Source organism: Anolis sagrei, chromosome 4 (genome assembly GCF_037176765.1).
Source record: "Anolis sagrei isolate rAnoSag1 chromosome 4, rAnoSag1.mat, whole genome shotgun sequence".
Classification (NCBI taxonomy): Eukaryota; Metazoa; Chordata; class Lepidosauria; order Squamata; family Dactyloidae; genus Anolis; species Anolis sagrei.
Genome location: NC_090024.1, coordinates 237,853,736 through 237,874,605, shown reverse-complemented (window position 1 = coordinate 237,874,605; position 20,870 = coordinate 237,853,736). Strand labels below are relative to the sequence as shown.

General features: G+C 41.2%; 1 protein-coding gene across 1 annotated transcript in view; it reads left to right on the top strand.

The window, feature by feature from the left end:
• The window catches only part of PRPF6 (pre-mRNA processing factor 6), a 44,307-nt gene extending 23,679 nt beyond the window's left edge, over positions 1-20,628 (top strand). The window contains exons 12-21 of the mRNA XM_060771920.2: positions 397-519; positions 1,688-1,809; positions 3,937-4,075; positions 6,092-6,211; positions 8,270-8,446; positions 8,973-9,106; positions 10,434-10,525; positions 14,223-14,337; positions 18,368-18,494; positions 19,130-20,628. Of these exons, the coding sequence (XP_060627903.2) occupies positions 397-519; positions 1,688-1,809; positions 3,937-4,075; positions 6,092-6,211; positions 8,270-8,446; positions 8,973-9,106; positions 10,434-10,525; positions 14,223-14,337; positions 18,368-18,494; positions 19,130-19,282 (1,302 nt within the window). The 3' untranslated portion in view covers positions 19,283-20,628. The remainder of the gene's footprint in view (positions 1-396; positions 520-1,687; positions 1,810-3,936; positions 4,076-6,091; positions 6,212-8,269; positions 8,447-8,972; positions 9,107-10,433; positions 10,526-14,222; positions 14,338-18,367; positions 18,495-19,129) is intronic.
• Positions 20,629-20,870: the final 242 nt, after the last annotated feature.

The following is a 20,870-nucleotide window of genomic DNA, read 5'->3' as shown; positions in this document are numbered from 1 at the left end:
TTTTATTTATCACCAACTGGAAAAAGTCCTCTCTACACATTTTCTTGGTCCACCACTGTGACTGTGTGGTATTCTTGATCTGAAAATCATTTATCTCAAGGGGGTTTGCTTTTACCAGTGGTTTTATGTATCCATGAGATGTGTGGCAGTATGTTTTCGCTGGATATGGGGGTTGTACTGTGTTTCACTTCCTTTAAGGTATCATGTGGGGAATATAGTAAAAATGTGTTGTGATTACTGTTATTATCTAGAAATGTTAGTTAGCTTGTGTTCCTACTTGGATATTTGCTGTTTAGAAAGGTTAATGTCCCAGATAATTCCTTTCGTGTTCCTTCAGCCTTGTTTTATAGTCCAGTCCTGAATTCCCAGCATTAATTGTTGTGGCTTTTCTTCTAGGATGCTGAAGAGTGTGATAAAGCAGGGAGCGTAGCAACATGCCAAGCGATTATGAGAGCTGTGATAGGAATCGGCATTGAGGAAGAGGATCGGAAGCACACTTGGATGGAAGATGCAGATAGTGTAAGTTCAAATCCTGAGTGTGAAATAAGGACACCAAAAGCAACTGCCTAATAAGTTGGGCATGTTTCAGGTGGATGGCGTGATGTCTCTGGAATCAATAGTGAACGTCATGTTTAGATGCACCTGGCAGTATGTTTATAAGTCTGCTCTAAGACTGTTTCGGTGCCATATTTGAGGAACTGATGTATTCATCTGCTGTAAAAGTGTCCTGTGGCAAATACGCTTCAGTGCTTAACTCCAAAATAACCCTTTAAAAAGATATTTCTGGGTGCAATTTCATATCACTCCTCTGGATTTCAGAGAAAGGAATGGCAAAACCATCTGGGTTACTGTGGGTTTTCTGGGTTTCCAGAAGCATTTCTCTCTTGACATTTTGCCCACATTATGGCAGGCATCCTCAGAGGTTGTAAGCTTTGTTGGAAACTAGGCAAGTAAGGTTTATATATCTGTGGAAGGTTCAGGGTGAGAGAAAGAATTCTTGTCTGCTTGAGGCAAGTATGAATGTTGCAGTTGGCCACCTTGATTAGCATTTAATGGCCAGCAAATAAAGAACAACACTCAGAAAATGGGAATTCCAGGCAGGAATCAGTCAGGGCCAGCTAACATTTTCAATTAAAGTATTCCCCAAAGAGTAAGCAGCCAGGCTTTGAAGCTACAAGGCCATTCAATGCTAATCATGGTGGCCAATTGCAATATTGACACTTGCCTCTTCAGACAAGAGTTCTTTCTCCCACCCTGAACATTCCACAAATAGAGAAACCTCACATGCCTAGTTTCCAATAGATCTCACAACTTCTGAGGATGCCTGCCATAGATGTGGGCGAAACATCAGGAGAGAATGCTTCTGAAACATGGCCATACAGCCCAGAAAACTCACAGCAACCCCGTGATTCCGGCCATGAAAGCCATTGACAACATGCAAAACCATCTGTTTACCTAAAAAAGACCTCTGGAATATACGAGGTTGCCCCCGTTAACAGGCAACTTGAAAGGGCATAAACATAAGACTGTCATGGGGTTTCAGGGGTTTGTTTCGAGGTTTGCCATTTCCTTCCTCTAAAGTTGAGAGTGTTAGTTGCCACCTCAAGCTAGAGGTATAAGCACTGACCTCTTTTGTTCCAAGCCCCAATAATACTGTGTATTTGTATTATTTTCCACTTTCCTACAGTGCGTTGCTCACAATGCTCTGGAGTGTGCCCGTGCAATCTACGCGTACGCCTTACAAGTTTTTCCCAGCAAGAAAAGTGTCTGGTTGCGAGCGGCCTATTTTGAAAAGAACCATGGAACCAGGTACAAAATGCTTTATAGCATTTCCAAAAATTCTGGTTGTGTTGACTCCTGATGAGGGGAACCATGTTTGGGTGGGGTATTTCATTTCACTTGTAGTATTTTGGGGGAACACACTCCAGGAGATGTGAATGCATTTTCTTGGTTTTATTTTGGTTATCTGTAGGGTCTTGCCTTCCATCTTATTTATTTATTTATTTACTTACTTACTTACTTACAGTATTTATATTCCACCCTTCTCACCCTGCAGGGGACTCAGGGCGGATTACAATACACACATACTGTACATGGCAAACATTCAGTGCCATTTAGACATACCACATATATAGACAAATATAGACATACAACATATATAGACAAATGCAGAAGCAATTTAATATTCCAGCTGTGCCCAAGCTTTTTCTGGCTTTATGAGGGTATGCTGGATTCCGTCTCGATTCCAGCCACAGGGGGAGCTGCTGCTTCATCGTTCATTCTGATACCAAGTCCTTTATGGAGTACTTCCTCATTCTTCTGCACACTGCTGGAAGGTTTTTATGGCATAGTAGAATCATAGAGTTGGAAGAGACCTCATGGGCCATCCAGTCTAACCCCCTGCCAAGAAGCAGGAATATTGCATTCAAAGCACCCTTGACAGATGGCCATCCAGCCTCTATTTAAAAGCTTCCAAAGAAGGAGCCTCCACCACACTCCGGGGCAGCGGGTTCCACTGCTGAACAGCTCTCACAGTCAGGAAGTTCTTCCTCATGTTCAGATGGAATCTTCTTTCTTGTAGTTTGAAACCATTGTTGATAGTAAATTAGTTAAATTGGCCTCCCTACATAAGCGGTACCTAAATTTCCTACTTGACAGATGCAACTGTCTTTTGGGCTGTATAGGTTGACAGCAAGCTAGATGAATGGCCAGAAGCTCATTCTAACCCGGGCTGGATTCAAACTCATGACCCAGTGACATGCAACTTGACGTGGTAGCTGCAGCCTGATTTGCACTATGGGGCTGCTTCCATTACATTTCAGGCATTTTAGAATGCCTTATAACCCCATTTTAAGAAGTTGGGCTACATTGAGTTGAATGAAGAAGACGAATCCCTAAAATACAGTATTCTGTCATTGGTCTTGTAGGATTTGCAAATTCATTTGGTCTGTGGCCATTGTCAAGAGACAAAAAGTTAGAGATTTAAGAGATTTGAGTAGAAATGTGGAAGCTGCTAATTGGCATATCAATAATAATTATATTAGCAGAGGGGACTCGGAGCTGTTTTCAAGTAACATCATCAATACATACAGAGTAAACAACATAGACATAAAATTAACAAAACAATATAAGCATAAAATTGTCACAATAGTACATAGATATTAAAATAAATCCTGCCTGTTCAAGGCAATTGTAAAGGCCGGGCCTAGACTAGTGCAAGCTCAAAATTTCTAGAGGGCCCAGGAAATTAGGTGCAGTGCTATAGCAGGCAATAACAGGTACGATCTATGGCTGTTCATTTCCGGGGCCTATTAGAGAGAGTAACCTGGGTAATTGGTAGGGAAAAAATTGGTAGGAAAAAAGGCCATATTCAACAATGTCTGAGGCTGAGCTAGAACTAGTCATTCTCAAAGGCTTGTTGAAACCACCAGTCTTCAAGCTCTTACGAAAGGAGGGGAGGGATGGGGCCTGTCTTATTTCCCTAGGAAGGGTGTTCCAGAGGCGGGGTCACCACTGAGAAGGCCCTCTCTCATCCCCACCAACCGTGCTTGTGACGGTGGTGGGAGCGAAAGGAGGGTCTCCCCAGAAGATCTTAAAGTTTGTACTAGCAGCAATAGATATGAACATCTGGGTATATTTTCCTTTTTTGCTTCTGCAACATTCACTCATTCCTAATCTGCTGTATATCTAGAGATATCAGGATGGGATGCAACAACTTATTTGTCACATGAACCAATTTGGTTTACGACCTAATGAGTCTGAGAAGTGGGTGAGAGAATAGGCTGTGGCAATGGTCATTGTATACATCCTTCATAAAATAATGGCGGAAGGTTTTGTCTCTGAAAGCTACAACAGTAATAGTATGATGTAGCCCCAACATGCCCAGACACTGAGGACGCACAAGTCATTGATGCCTGCCTTTGGTATTTTTGCCAGGGAATCTTTGGAGGCTCTTTTGCAGAGGGCTGTAGCTCACTGCCCCAAAGCAGAGGTCCTCTGGCTGATGGGGGCCAAATCGAAATGGCTTGCTGGAGACGTCCCTGCTGCTCGGAGTATTCTGGCTTTGGCTTTCCAGGTGAGTTTCTCTTTCCATCCCTGTCTTATCTTGATTTTAGTATATTTAGTATTTTAGTTTTTTATCTCGAACATGCAGCCCCGCTCACTGTTATTTTATTGTGTATGATTTTGCTTTAGCTTTTTTTTGTACTCGTATGTTGTATGCATTTTATTATGTTGCTATTGTGTTTTGGTTTTATTTTATTGTAATATGCTGTTGGGCTTGGCCTCATATAAGCCGCCCCGAGTCCCCATTGGGGAGATGGTGGCGGGGTATTAAATAAAGATTATTATTATTATTATTATTATTATTTGTTTATCTTTCACAGAATCCACCATCATTCAGACAGCAAACCACAAAGAGAGTTGGCTCCTTTTGAGAGGCTTTTATATTTTTTCCATTGCAGCAAAATGCTGATGCCGTGGCATTAATGGAACATCCTAATCATCATTTAAAATGTGCTATTTATATACAATACAATCCCTGTTTACATGTAGAACTGCATTATGTGATCAGTGTAGACCAGTCATGGGCAAAGTTCAGCCCTCCCTCCAGGTGTTTTGGACTTCAACTCCCACAGTTGATAGATGAAGGAAAGCTTCGAAATATATCTAATATTAAAAAAATAGTGGACTGATAAGATGTAAATTCTAAGAAGGCAGGACTGATAGGTGAATATTTCATTTTTGTTATTCTCCTTTTTGAAAATGGTCCACATCCTTGGGAAAGTGCATGCTTCCGGTAAGAGTGTCTAAATAGCAGCACATTACTTTAAAATTCCCAAGCGAACTTGAAAGGAGTGTTTACATGTCTGCCGTACACTGTCAGCTAAGACAAATGGGAATATCACATAGGTTGCACAGTTGCTTCAATTCTTTCTGTTGGGATATGCCATATTGGCATTGGACAAAATTTGAAATTTATTTATTTATTTATTTATTTATTTATTGTGTCGTCAGCAACCAGACCATTGTATTACATTTCTAACCGAACAAAACAAACAAACTGATTAAAAAACCACAAATTTTGCAAACTTGGTAGTTGATTAAATGTCCTTTGACCAGTATCTGGCCACTTGGAGTTCCTCTGGAGTTGCCGCAAGGAGGTCCTTCATTGTGCAAGTAGCAGGGCTCAGGTTGCATTGCAGCAGGTGGTCTGTAGTTTGCTCTTCTCCACACTCGCATGTCGTGGATTCAACTTTGTAGCTCCATTTCTTAAGATTGGCTCTGCATCTCGTGGTGCCAGAGCGCAGTCTGTTCAGCGCCTTCCATGTCGCCTAGTCTTCTGTGTGCCCAGGGGGGAGTCTCTCATTTGGGATCAGCCATTGATTGAGGTTCTGGGTTTGAGCCTGCCACTTTTGGACTCTTGCTTGCTGAGATGTTCCAGCGAGTGTCTCTGTAGATCTAAGAAAACTATGTCTTGATTTAAGTCGTTGACGTGCTGGCTGATACCCAAACAAGGGATGAGCTGGAGATGTCACTGCCTTGGTCCTTTCACTATAGGCTGCTACTTCCCAGCGGATGTCAGGTGGTGCAATACCGGCTAAGCAGTGTAATTTCTCCAGTGGTGTAGGGCGCAGGCACCCTGATTAATTAATTAATTAGAAATTAGAAATTAATTAGAAATTAATCTCCAATTCCTAGATTACCTATAGAACTGTGTCATGGGACCTTTCAAGGTCAATAATAATAATAATAATAATAATCTTTATTTCTACCCCGCCACCATCTCCCCAATGGAGACTCGGTGCAGCTTACATGGGGCCAAGCCCGGACAACATAATACAGCAATAAAATCAAAGCATATACATCAGACAACAATCACGATAGAAATGACAATGGGTGAGCCACATATTCCGAATAAAAATAATTAACAGACTATGATGAGATAAAATAGGAGCAGGAAGTTTAAATGGAACTCATAAAACACACAAGACCATGTCTCGGTGTGATATATCAATTTGGAAGGTATATGAAGCAGTTGAAAATGAGCCAGGACTTAAATTTTTTGATGCCATACCCATCTGTCTTTCAGGCCAACCCCAACAGTGAAGAGATTTGGCTGGCTGCTGTGAAGCTGGAATCTGAAAACAATGAATATGAAAGAGCAAGAAGGTTGTTGGCAAAGGCTCGAAGCAGTGCCCCAACAGCCCGGGTAAGCTGTGGGTAGTTATGAGGGTGCTTTCTCATGAGAAATGATGCCACATATGAAGGTGCCTTGGTTGGATCAGACCCATGTTTCTGTTTAGCTTGGTAGCTGTAAACCATGAAGACCTCCTATTGGCACCACACTGTTACAGTCTATAATGCAGCAGATGGTGGAGACTGAAGTTGAGTCTTCTCACAGAATCATAGAATTGGAAGACACCATCCAGCTTCTGTTTCAAAACCTCTTGAGAAAACTATACTCCCTTATGCTTATGAATAAGCCCACCTCTCTCCCTTGTGCTTTAAAAGTCAAGATTCCCGAAGGAGCCTGATGCCCAAGTGTCACATAATCCACATTAATGGATCACGATAAATTGCTTTGTGTTCTGGGTCAGCTGGAGCAAAAATGTCCAGGTCTTCCTCACTGGTGAATGGTATTGTTGTGGAAGAAAGGCCAGGTAGAAGCAGTCATGGACTTTAACCCAGCACATTTGTTGAATTTTATGCTTTAAATTTCAAGGCATCCACGACGTGCTTGCATCTTTTCTTTTAGAAGGTTATGCCCTACCTTTCTGCAGTCCTCTTTCTTGGTGGAATTTTTGATAGTTGAGAATGTAGGAGAATTTGTATCAGATCCCCTATTTATAATGATAGGAACCCCTGGTGGAGCAGTGGGTTAAATCTCTGAGCTGCAGAACTTGTTGACTGAAAGGTTGACAGTTCGAATCCGGGGAGTGGGGTGAGCTCCTGCTGTCAGTCCCAACTTCTGCCAACCTAGCAGTTAAAAAACATGCAAATGTAAGTAGATCAGTAGGTACCACTTCTGCAGGAAGGTAACAGCGCTCTATGTAGTCATGCTGGCCCCATGACTTTGGAGGTGTCTATGGGCAACGCTGGCTCTTTGGCTTAGAACTGGAGATGAGCATCACCCCCCAGAGTCGTACTCAACTCAACTTAATATCAAGGGGAAACCTTTACCTTTACTATTTATAATAAACTAGCCGTCCCCTGCCATGCGTTGCTGTGGCCCAGTCTGATGATCTGGAAAATAAAGTGTTGATTTCTAATATATGTAATGTCTTGATGCTTGTGGGTAAACAGTATTTCTTGTTGTTTCTTTGTCAGTGTTGATGTGGAGATAGTCTGGTTTGCCCACTCTGGAACATGCAACATATAGTTGTCCTTCTTCAGGAGTCCCTTTCAAATCTATGATACTATGCCTCTGTATGTGTGAATCATATCTATCTATCTATATATCTATGAATGAATGGCTCTTTGCCAAGAGGGATTTGATTACGTTTTCTTGTCCTCATGAAGGGAGTTGGATGGCCTTAAGTATTTTCTGTTGGTCATGGGGGTTCTGTGTGGAAAGTTTGCCCCAATTCTATTGTTTGTGGGGTTCAGCATGGTTTTTGGTTATAGGTGAACTATAAATCCCAGTAACTACAACCCCCAAATGTCAAGGTCTTTTTCCCCCAAACTCCATCTGTGTTCGTATTTGGGCATATGGAATATTCGTGCCATGTTTGGTCCAGATACATCATTGTTTGAGTCCACAGTGCTCTCTGGATGTAAGTGTACTACAACTCCCAAACTTAAGGTCAATGCCCACCAAACCCTTCTAGTGTTTTCTGTTGGTCACGAGAGTCCTATCTGCCAAGATTGGTTCAATTCCATCACTGATGGAGTTCAAATGCTCTTTGATTGTAGGTGAACTATAAATCCCAGCAATTACAACTCCCAAATGACAAACTCAATTTTTTGAGTGAAGGACATACATTGGGTTGTTAGGTATATGCTGTCCAAATTTGGTGTCGATTCCCCCAATGGTTTTTGAGTTCTGTTAATCCCACAAATGAACATTGCATTTTTATTTATATAGATAATCCTACCTCATCCTTGCTGTTAGTTGAAAATGCCTTGCCAATAACTTAATCATTCAAAACCTAGTATAAGATCAATTGCAGCCGTGTCTTGTGCCTTACAGCAATATCTTACTCTTCACAACCAGTTAGTAGGGATTCAGAGGTACAGTTAAACATGCTTTCTTTGTGTGCCTTCTCAGGTCTTCATGAAGTCGGTCAAATTGGAATGGGTGCTTGGGAACATTGCTGCAGCTCAGGAACTTTGTGAGGAAGCCCTAAGGCACTACGAAGATTTCCCCAAGCTGTGGATGATGAAGGGACAGATTGAAGAGCAGGAAGAACTGATAGAAAAAGCTCGAGATGCCTACAACCAAGGGGTACGTAAGGGCAACGCTTCTTTTTCCTCCTCACCTAGTTGCTTGAGAAGATGGGCTGTCTAAATATTCCTGCAAGAGCTGCAGTCCAGCTTCTCTGCATGGAGCAAAACAAGAGCTATGAAGGTCATCCTCTGGGCTCAGGCCATTCTCATCCATTCCCATCAAGCTTTTGGAGAAGGACCAGGAATTTACCAGATGTGTCAACAGTTTTTCCCCCCAATCTTTTATGCACACTTGCTGGGATGTCCAGCTTCAGCTGTTCTCCTCTTACAAGGATTAATGACTTGTTCTGGGAAGGTGACTAACTTGCACAGCTATTTTTAAGTATGTGATTGATTAAACCAGGGCTTCTGGAGAGGTGCCCAACTTGTAAATGAGTGAGGGAAATTTATCAACAGACAAGCATGTTTCTCTTTGACCTTTCCTGCCATAATGGTGAGCAGAAAGTTATCCCAGGGGAAGAGTATCTGCTTGTATGTGCATCTGCTTTCTTTCTACTAAGGTTTTCTCCTTTTGCTTCCAACAGCTGAAGAAGTGCCCTGGCTCCATACCTCTTTGGCTCTTGCTGTCCAGGTTGGAAGAGAAGGTTGGCCAGCTCACCCGTGCCAGAGCCATCTTGGAAAAGTCTCGCTTAAAGAACCCAAAGAACCAAGATCTGTGGTAAGACATCACATGGGGATTATGGATATTTCAGTGGCCTTATCTCTGGCAACATTCACAACATCTCAAATAGGGTTAGAATTAAGTTTTGAAAATATTTAGCAATTGTGCAAAAACCATTTTCTTTGAATATCAAGAACACCCAACAAGAATTTTCAAGAGTCTTTTTAGTTCAGGACTTATTTATTTTATTTACTTGCAGTATTTATATTCCACCCTTCTTACCCTGCAGGGGACTCAGGGCGGATTGCAATGTACATATACATGGCAAACATTCAATGCCATAGACACACAACATATATAGACAGACAGAGGCTATTTAACATTCCAGCTTCTGGCCACCAGGGGAGCCGTCCTTTGTGACACTGATGAAGTACTTTCCTCATTCTTTGCATACTTCCTGGAGATGTTTATGTAAATCAGTTAAAATAGCCTCCCCATGTAAATGGTACCTAAATTTCCTACCTGACAGATGCAACTGTCTTTCGGGCTTCAAAGGTCGACAACAAGCTACACAATTTTGGTCGGGAACTCACTCCAACCCGGGCTGGCTTCGAACTCATGACCTTTCGGTCAGTAGTGATCTTAATGCAGCTGTCTCCCAGCCAGCTGCGCCACATTCCCGGTGCTTACTTGGTTGGTTTGCACACACAAAAAAGGATTTCTTATTTTTTCCTCCAAGAAATAATTAAAAACGTTCTTGTTTAGACAGACCTTTAGTGAAGGAAACTAAGCTGGAGTGATAAGAAACACAATAATGTTTGTGGACTGGAACAGAGTGCAGTATGATCTGACATGATGCCACAAGGATGTGAATGTATATTAGCATTGTTTTAAATTGCTATTTTCTAGTTATTGATGTATTTGTATTGTTGTTTACATGATTTTAATACATTGGAAGCTGCTTTGGGTCCGGTGAGGGAGAAAAGTGGGATATAAACAAGAATTATTTTTATTTTATTTTCTGCCCAGAAAATAGCCTTTCCTGTTCATAAAAAAGCTATTTTTCCTATCTGGAAAATGCTGTATTTGAGGACATTCCATGTGAAATTTACCCATGATTGTATTGGGAATGGCTTTTTTCTGTACAGGAAATAATACTTCTGTGTAAAATGCTATGTTCTGCTTAGAAAACTCTATTTTGTGTACAGAACAACTATGTACAAATTTTGCACACAATAAATCCCAAATTGTGAATAGGTCTTGAAAACTTTGTGGTTTTTAAAACCTTTCTAGAAACGAGAAGAAAATTGCTAAAATTACTCATTGCTTCATTTTTGAAATAAATTGATGACAAATTGCATCTGTAATATGTTTTCTCTCATAGGTTGGAATCTGTGCGATTAGAATACAGAGCTGGCCTGAAAAACATTGCTAACACACTGATGGCAAAGGCACTCCAAGAGTGTCCAAATTCTGGTAATAGAGAAGTTACTTTTTCTTTGGCCTGTTGCCTGTTGTTTAGCCTGTGATTTAATTTATTTATGAAGAAAGTACGATGACGAACCATTGAGAAGGATTGCTTTGTCTCCTAGTCCTGCTGTGTAAAATTTCATCATTATATCTGCCTGAAACTTGTGTATCAACAGTATTTCTTTCAGTGGAGTGTTGTCTGGGTTCTGGGCTGTATAGCTGTGTTCTAGCAGCACTTTTGCCTGACATTTCACCTACATTCCTCACTACATTCCAGCCGTTCAGCAGTGGAACTCTCTGTCCCAGAGTGTGGTGGAGGCTCCTTCTTTGGCAGCTTTTAAACAGAGGCTGGATGGCCATCTGTCAGGGGTGCTTTGAATGCAGTTTTCCTGCTTCTTGGCAGAATGGGGTTGGACTGGATGGCCCATGAAGTCTCTTCCAACTCTTTGAATCTATGATTCTAAGTAGTAGCCATATAAAACTAGTTTTCTTTTTGAGGAGTTAAAATTTAGATATCCATTTACTGTTGAGTGAGGCTTATCAACAAAAGACCCTCCTCATAAATGCACAGCAGAGTAACTTATTAGCAGCAGCGTGACCCAGCACCAGTAGCCCAAAGTGGCAAAAAGAACAAAACACAGAGACCAATGTTATATTTTCCATAGGAAGCTTTTCTTTATAGCAAAGTAATATGGTTGCACTATTTACAAGAAAAGGTTTCCATAACACAAATAAAGTTCTCTATACTTCCTTCTTTGCTTCCACGCTGGGCTTTTTTCTCATGCAGATAAACAACTTCGCTGTCACAGAGCCTCCTCTCACATAGAAGTTACACTGGAGCTTCACACACGATGGCCTTCAACCTGGGGCTTCTCTCCCCAAAGCTTCTCTCACCAGGCCTACTCACACTGAGGCCTACTAAAACTGAGGCCTTCTCACACTGAGAACTCTCTCAGACCGTCGCCTCCTAACACTGAGACCTTTTCTTACTGAGGCCTATTGACACACTCAGGCCCTTCTCCCACAGAGACCTCTCACAGACTGAGGATTACTAAGCTTTTTTTTTTTTTTGGTCGTGTCAGGAGTGACTCCTGGTGTGAGAAAATTGGCCGTCTGTAAGGACGTTGCCCAGGGGACGCCTGGATGATTTGATGTTTTTATCATCCTTGTGGGAGGCTTCTCTCATGTCCCCACATGAGGAGCTGGAGCTGATAGAGGGAGCTCATCTGCCTCTCCCCAGATTCGAACCTGCGACCTGTCGGTCTTCAGTCCTGCCGGCATAGGGGTTTAACCCACTGCGCCACCGGGGGCTCCATTACTAAGCTACCGGCACACCTGCCTATATTGAACTTCAGGTTTTGCTGAGTCATTGCATCTATTTGACCCTTCCAGTGCTTAACTCACATTTTTGTAATTAAAAAATACCTGGTTAATTTTTAATATTTCTGACATTTACGCCATTGTTAGGAAAGTGGAAAGTCATTTTTAATCCTTGTATTTTACCATAGTTCAGCTTAGCATTATAGTAATTTGCAGAGGCAGTTAGCAGTAGTTTTTGTTTTGTATTTGGATATATAATATAAACATCAAATGGAAAGAAGTAGCTCAGAGGAATTATTAACCAATTGATTGATTTTGTGGTTTATCCATGATAATAATAATAATAATAATAATAATAAAACTATTATTGTTTATACCCTGCTTTATCTTTCTCGAAGGGGACTCAAAGGATAAAACTTGCCTTTACAGACATGGTGGAAATGCATCCAGACAGGTCTTAGTTAAGAGTTGCCCTGTCTGATTTTTTTTCTCATCCTCAAACTACTCAGGCACTCCCCTGTCCACTCTCTGCCTATTAAGCAGTCAACATGTGTTATCTTCCACAGGTGTTTTAAGGTGTGAAGTGTCCTTTTCACATAGTATTTCTTGCATAGCACTCACTTGAGAGTGAAGAATGCGGGCATCAGGTCAAGCTCTGGAAAACTGCTTTCTTAGGCCCTTTGCCAAACTAGACACTGCCCATTTCAAGCCCCCTGTTTATCCATACATGCAGAAACCCAAATAAAATTTTCCATGGTGTAAGAATTTTTAAAAAACAGAAATAATGAAATGTTTTAAAAAACCTATCTTTGCTCTCTGTGCTCAAGATAAATAATTTGTAAGGTAAATATTTTTGTAACTAGAAGACTTCTGATAATAATAAAACCATTTTATTTTAACAAGAAGAGAAAAATAGCAGCAAACCCAAATTATTGCATAAGTCATGAGCCAAAGACAAATATGGAAGAATATTTCTGTGGGAGAGGAATGGACTGGTGCTTATGTTGTCAACAGGACGGGTCTATCTCAGGACACCAGAACATTCCCTTTCTTATGGCCCCATGCTTCATAGAGTGTTAGGACATATGGAAAAAATCTCAGGAGACATACATCTCCTTTCTAAAGAGATGACCAGGATCATATGGGGAATCAAACCCTAAACGGTTTGGGACCCGCCTACCTTCGTGACCGCATCTCCGTATATGAACCTACACGATCTCTCCGATCATCTGGAGAGGCCCTACTCACGATCTCACCTGTGTCGCAGGCGCAATTGGTGGGGACGAGGGATAGGGCCTTCTCCGTGGTGGCCGCCCGACTCTGGAACTCTCTCCCCAAGGACATCAGACAAGCACCAACATTGGCAGTCTTTAGAAGAAGCTTGAAGACATGGTTGTTCCAGTGTGCCTTCCCAGAATAGGAAACTCCAAGCATCATGTCCCTAAATGCACTTTACTAGAGATTTAAGATTGTCTGCACATTGCACCTATCTCCAAAAATCCTATCTATTTCACCTGCCATGCCCAGCATTTTAATTTTTTAATCATTACATTGGCCCGGCCTTAGTTTTTTAAATGTGTCATGGTATTATTGTCTACTGTTACTGGTTATTGTTTTAATCTTTATGAGTTATTTTGTTGTATTTGTGATGCTGTTGTTTTTGTTGTGTTTGGGCCTCGGCCTCTTGTAAGCCACACCGAGTCCTTCAGGAGATGTTAGCGGGGTACAAATAAAGGATTATCATTATTATTATTACTATTATTATTACTATTATTATTATTATTATCTCAGGAGTTTTGTTTTACCAGAAAGCATAGAGTGGCTGCAAGAACTTGAGAATTAAATGGTTGAACCAATGTATGCTGGAATAATAAGCGTTTACCAAAAGCATGGTGTCACATAAATTTATGGCTGAAGTCCTCATGAATATAGGCTCTTTTCTGGGCCTTGGTATCTGCTTGGATTTGGCTCCAGGACCCCATGTGAATAGCAAAATCAGTGGATGCCCAAATTCCATTATATTCAAAGTTGTTGTAAAATGATTCCCTTGTATAAAATCACCAAAACAAGGTTTGCTTTTTAGGTTGAAAAAATAATAATTATAAGCCATTGATGGTTGAATCCATGGATAAAAAATCCATGGAGCTGGCTGTATAATGTTAGAATAAACTCAGTTTAAGAGACCACCTAGCAGTCTGGTAGAAGAGCTAACATATGACATACTTGGTTGAGATTTGTTCCTTTTAGAAATATCTGGAAGCAATATATAAAGACATCTATTTGTGGGAGCTTTCTGGGTTTGTTTTTGTTTGTAATGTCATTTGCTTATAAACAGTGATAACTAGTTGGGGATCAGCTCTCTCTCGTCTCTTTTGACTTTTAGGAATCCTGTGGTCAGAAGCCATCTTTTTAGAAGCCAGACCCCAAAGGAAGACCAAGAGTGTGGATGCACTGAAGAAATGTGAGCATGACCCACACGTCCTTCTGGCTGTGGCCAAGTGAGTAATGATCTCGGTTTGCTTTGTCCTTTAGATAATTAAAATGACATAATTAACGTAAAAGTTGGATTGTAAAGAGAGGTTATTGCAGTCTGACTGTATTAACTTATTCTATTTCTTGAATTCCTTTTTTTAATGCCCAAGCATCTAAAATAATTTAAAATGTATATGATGTAAAGGAGAGCAAATACATTGAAATGAGATGGCTTAGGATCAACATCAAAACATTTAGTCAGTCTCATTCCCTTGATATATGGAAAGAGAAGTAACTTAACCTCGCAATAAAAATGTTATGAGTAAGAGTAAGTAAGGCCCTGGTTGGCATTTTATGAAATAGTCATAGAAAGGCCTTTGATGATGAAGGATATGGGAGGTATTGTGATTAAAAGTGTTTGTTTAATAGGTCACAAGCTGTATGAGACCTGTTTGCGTAAAACTAGGCATTATTATTTGGTTCTAGGCAACATTTGACAGCCACTGCATCTGGGGCACAATTATTTAATTAGACATTTTGATTCTCATAATCAGTGTGTCTACTGTATTCTGCCCTAGCAGCATTTTCTAAACAGTCTTCAAGGGCAGCCTGTTATATAGTGCATTCCAGTAATCTAATTTAGACGTAATTACTAGGCTTGGGCAATCCATGGTTCTAAATGGTTCTAAAGTACTTACAAAACTAAAGTTCCGGTGGTGAAAATTTCAGAACTCTAACAAAAGTTTCAAAATTTAATTATTATTTCATTATTGGTGATTTTAATGACAGAACCAATTAGGAACCGCCATTTATTATGAAATTTTGAGAGTTTTGTTAGAGTTCTGAAATTTTCACCACCAGAACGTTAGTTTTGTAAGTACTTTAGAACCATTTAGAACCATGGATTGCCCAAGCCTAGTAATTACCACATATACTCGAGTATAAGCCAACCCGAATATAAGCCAAGGCATGTAATTTTACCACAAAAAACTGGGAAAACATAATGATACCAATATAAAATTACATTAATTGAGGCATCAGTAGGTTAAATGTTTTTGAATATTTACATAAAACTGTAATTTAAAATAACTGCCCCACTCTGATTAAACCGTTATTCTAACTTTCTTCAATGTAAATGTGCTTACCTATCCTTCCAATAATAATAAACTAATAAATGTAATAATAATAATAATAATAATAATAATAATAATAATAAACATCATAATAATAATTATAATAATAGTATGGCCATGTTCTAGAGGCATTTCTCCTGACGTTTCGCCTGCATCTATGGCAAGCATCTTCAGAGGTCTGCTGGAGCTGGGAAAAAGGGGTTTATATATCTGTGGAATGACCAGGGTGAGACAAAAGGCTTTCAGCAATCTCAAGCTAAATCCAAATGACAAACTGATCAGCTTCGATGTGGTGTCTCTATTTACCATGGTCCCAGTTGCAGACACCATGGCACTCATCAACCAGAGGTTCCCAGAAGACATCACGGCGCTGTTTCACCATTGCCTCACCACCAGCTATTTTCAGTGGGACAATGAATTCTACGAACAGAAAGATGGAGTAGCTATGGGGAGCCCTCTCAGCCCAGTCATAGCTAACTTCTACATGGAACAATTTGAAAAACAAGCTCTTGAAACAGCAACCAAAAAGCCCACTATATGGTTCAGATATGTGGATGACACTTTCACCATTTGGAGCCATGGAGATGAAGAACTCAACAGGTTCCTGGAACATCTTAACAGCATCCACCCTAACATCCACTTCACTATGGAAAAAGAAAAGGAAGGAAGACTGCCTTTTCTAGATGTCCTAGTCATCCGCAAACCTGATCAACAATTGGGTCACACCGTTTACAGAAAACCCACACACACAGATAGATATCTACATAAAAACTCCAACCATCACCCAAGTCAAAAAAGAAGCACCATTAAAGCCTTGGCAGACCGTGCAAAAAGAATCTGCGAACCCCACCTCCTCCAAGATGAACTGAACCACCTCAACTGGGCTCTCCAGGCCAATGGATACTCCACCTCAGACATCAGAAGAGCTGCAAGACCAAGAACAAGCCACAAGAGTAAAGATGAAGATCCACCCAGAGGAAAAGTGTTCCTGCCATACATCAAGGGAACCACTGATCGCATAGGGAAGCTGATGAGGAAACACAACATACAAACAATCTACAAACCCACCAGGAAAATCCAACAAATGCTACGTTCAGCAAAGGACAAGAGGGATCCTCTCACCTCTGCAGGAGTCTACCGTATACCATGCAGCTGTGGACAAGTCTACATAGGGACCACCAAACGCAGCGCCCAAACAAGAATCCAGGAACATGAAAGGCACTGCAGACTACTCCAACCAGAGAAATCAGCCATAGCAGAGCACCTGATGAACCAACCTGGACACAGCATTTTATTTGAGAACACAAAAATGCTGGACCACTCTCACAACCACCATGTCAGACTACACAGAGAAGCCATTGAAATCCACAAACATGTGGACAATTTCAACAGAAAGGAAGAAACCATGAAAATGAACAAAATCTGGCTACCAGTATTAAAAAACTCTAAAATTAAAACAGCAGAGAGAAAAACAGGCAGGGACATCTAATCACCTTGCAAGAAGAGTTTGCTCCAGGCACTGTCAGCCCATTGTATGCTAATCAAGGTGGTCAGTTGAAAAGATTCACACCTAGCCCAACTTACAAAAGCCTTTTGTCTCACCCTGGTCATTCCACAGATATATAAACCCCTTTTTCCCAGCTCCAGCAGACCTCTGAAGATGCTTGCCATAGATGCAGGCGAAACGTCAGGAGAAATGCCTCTAGAACATGGCCATATAGCCCGAAAAAACCCACAAGAACTGAGTGATTCCGGCCATGAAAGCCTTCGACAATACATAATAATAGTAAATAGAGTAAAATAATAAATGTAACAAGAACAACAACAACAACATAAAATAATAAATAACTGGCTCAAGTATAAGCCGAGGGGGCTTTTTAAGACTAAAAAAGGGCTGAAAAGCTTTGCTTATGCTTGAGTATATACAGTAGCCTGCTTGAAAGCACTGGTATAAAAGTCTTGGCATGCATTCTTTTTACTGATCATTGAAACTGCCTGACTGTTCAACTCACTGGTCTTGATAAACTTTTATGATCCACCGACCTTTTTAATGGTGTTCACTGGCATCAAGTTGTTTCGCCCTGCAAAATGTACAGATAGTGTTCCATCTTTCTCTTTAACAGCCACAGTTCAAAGCTTTGAAAGCTATTATGTTCACCAGTCCATAAAACCTACCCTGGCACTACTACATTTGCCAAGACAACCTTCCCATTGAATAGCAAATGAAAATTATTGGGTTGTGACTGAGCAGGTCTATTGCTAGGCAGAAATTGGCTCATCTAAGGCAGCGATGCAGCTGTGCCATTGAGGGATGAGTATGTTACACACTGGAGAGCAAGACAAGCTTGAAAGCTCAAAATTGGGCTTGTATGGGTTTGGACCGAGCTCTGCGATTTCCCACCACAGCTGTGGGCACTGGGCAGGAAGCCTTGGTTGGCTGCTTTTCACATGGACTCCCGTATTTGCCAGCTGTGCTCCGCTGGAAGATGGGATCTCATTTGGCTGCCAAAGTTCAACACTACTTGTGTGCCAAGTGTGCCTCTTGTGCTGCTCCCATTCATTTTGTGCTCATACAGGAGCTGTTCCTATGGACCTGTGCCCTTGGGTGGTTAGATAAGTGAGCAAAGCCCCTCTCCAGTTCCTGATCATTGTGCCTGTTAGCCTTAGGCAGCAGTTTTGGTTATGTGTTCATGAAATTTCTGTTCCAAGATTGAATTGGCTTCTGCCAGGTGAGGCGTTGAGCAAATGCACCAAGAAGAGCCCGTCTTGTGTGAAAATATTTGCTTCTTTCCCTGGATAAGCTTATCTTTGAACAGATGGAACACCTTTTAGCTTCTACGCTTAATCCCTATACAGGGGACAAAATAAGCTGCTGAGGAGTCTCCTTCGAAGTTGTCCTCTTTGTCACTTTTGTTTTACTCAGATTGTTCTGGAGCGAGCGTAAAATAACCAAGGCACGTGAGTGGTTTCATCGGACTGTGAAGATCGACTCTGACCTGGGTGATGCTTGGGCTTTCTTCTACAAGTTCGAGCTACAACACGGCACAGAGGTAACGTGGGGGATGAGAGATTGTGACTTGAATTGGGCCAAACAATAAAATAATTAAAATTAAGAACAATTTTAACAAATACAAAAGTATTAGTATTTCAATGGGAAGTGTGGCCCTGCTTTTGGCTGATGAAATAGGATTGTTCTTGTTGTTGTTGTTGTGTGCTTTCAAGTCATTTCAGACTTAGGTTGACCTTGAGCGAGGACCGGGTAAATGACCTTTGAGGGCCGTATCCGGCCCCCGGGCCTTAGTTTGAGGACCCATGATTTAGAGCAATGTTGTAGTTGTTTGTTGTTTATGTTTTGATTTTATTGCTGTAATATGTTGTCCGGGCTTGGCCCCATGTAAGCCGCTCCGGGTCCCCACCGGGGAGATGGTGGCAGGGTATAAATAAAGTTTATTATTATTATTATTATTGGACTCCAACTCCCACAATTCCTAACAGCAGGTAGGTTGTTAGGAATTGTGGCAGTTGCAGTCCAAAACACCTGAATGGCCAAAGTTTGCCCATGCCTGCATTAGTGGCTCTATTCCAGTTGAAATTAATAGTAGGATTTTGGCCATTTTATTATATTTTTCTAACTAAAAGGGGATGAAGGTAACTTGTCCTGTCCTGTATTCTCTTCTCTCTTTAGGAGCAGCAAGAAGAGGTGAGGAAGCGTTGTGAAAACGCTGAGCCCCGGCACGGAGAGCTGTGGTGTGAGGTCTCCAAGGACATCAACAATTGGCAGAGCAAGATTGGTGAAATCCTGGTGCTGGTGGCAGCAAAGATCAAGAATACCTTTTAGGCCAGAGGCCGTATGGACTTGTGTCTCAAGCAGGGTGAGGGGCCCAGCTTCTTCCTTCCACACACATGTGGAGACTTTTGTCTCTGGGTGGAAGGCATTTGGAGGAGAAATCAACAGGAGAAAATGGGATGAGATTTCCTGGTTTAAAAGGAAGCCCAAGTTTTTACCCTGGCACTTTTTTTGTAGTGAGCAGGTAGCAGCTGTGAGAAAACCAGCACTTTTGTGGGAGAGTGCTTTGTATGACCCCATGCCTCAGGGTTGTTAAATAACAGGAGAAACTTCAGAGTGTGGATAGGGAAGGCAGCTTTATTCAGACTCCTGAGCAGCAGCCCTGGTGTTCTTTGTGTCTCAGGGTCTCTGGCAGATGAGCTGTCCCTCTGGGCCTTTCTGCTTCCTAAAGTTCAATTTGTCTTGTTGATGTCCTCAACACAAGTCATTTCCAGTGACCGGTAAAGGAGACAGAGCAGTCTATTTTTGTACAGTGGAGATGAAAACCCATTTTCCAGTGGAGCTCAGTGGAGAGCCCTGAGAACTTTTGTAAGGGTATGTGTTTTTTGGAAGAGGGGTGACTAGGGGTCAGTCTTGTCAGAAGATAACATATTTCAGACTTAGTAGAGAATTAGAACTGTTTTGTTTTAGCCATATAAGCCTGACAGTATGGCATCCAAACAATTGCAACATTTCATAGGTCAATGTCTACTATCAGGAGCTGCAAATGTTGACCACAATAAACTCAGGACAGGGCAAAACGCCTTAATGAGACATAGCTTCATCGGTTTTCCGTGGAATTGGAAATAAGATAGTTTTGTGACAGTTGATTTTGGGAATGAACGTGTCATTCTTGTAGGAGAGGAATGTCACATCACTTAATATAATCGAAAACACACCTTGGAGAGAGATCACTGTATTTGGTGTAAGCCTCCACTAGCAACCAGGCAGACATTTATAAGAAGAGTCTTATGGTTGGAATAATGTAGACAAAATCTCTCGGTTTCAATACAGTCTAAGAGGAACAGCTCTATTGAAGTTGTACTGGAATGAATGGGTGTCACACACCATCAATTGTGTGTCTTCTCTATAGTTACAGTAAATTCTCTAATAGTTAGATTCAATTCATAGTATGGCTGTTGCTCACACCCTCCTACCACCAATGCCCCAAAGCATTCCTAGTTTTGGATAAAGCAAACTATTCCCATCCCAGTGGCAGTGCAGTCAAAATATCTTGATGTATTAGGATATGTCCAGTGTTTCTGCATGGCAACTTGGGTTTTTTTTAGTAGTCCGTGACCATTGTACATAATATGAAACTGTAAAATACAACCTTTTTTGTTCTTTGTGATACTTTATTTTTTACTCAGTTCTCTTCTGCTTATATTTCTGGTTTGGGGGTTAGCGTGTCGAGTACGAATGGAACTTTGGGACATTATTACCTGTGTGTTTCATATCTTCAAGTAATTTTAGATTTATGGTAACTCTCAGGTGAACCTATCACAGGGTTTTCTTGTAATGTTTTCCTTGGGGAGGGTTTGCCATTGCCTTCCTCTGAGGCTAAGACAGTGTTACTTGCTCAAAGTGACCAGTGGGTTTC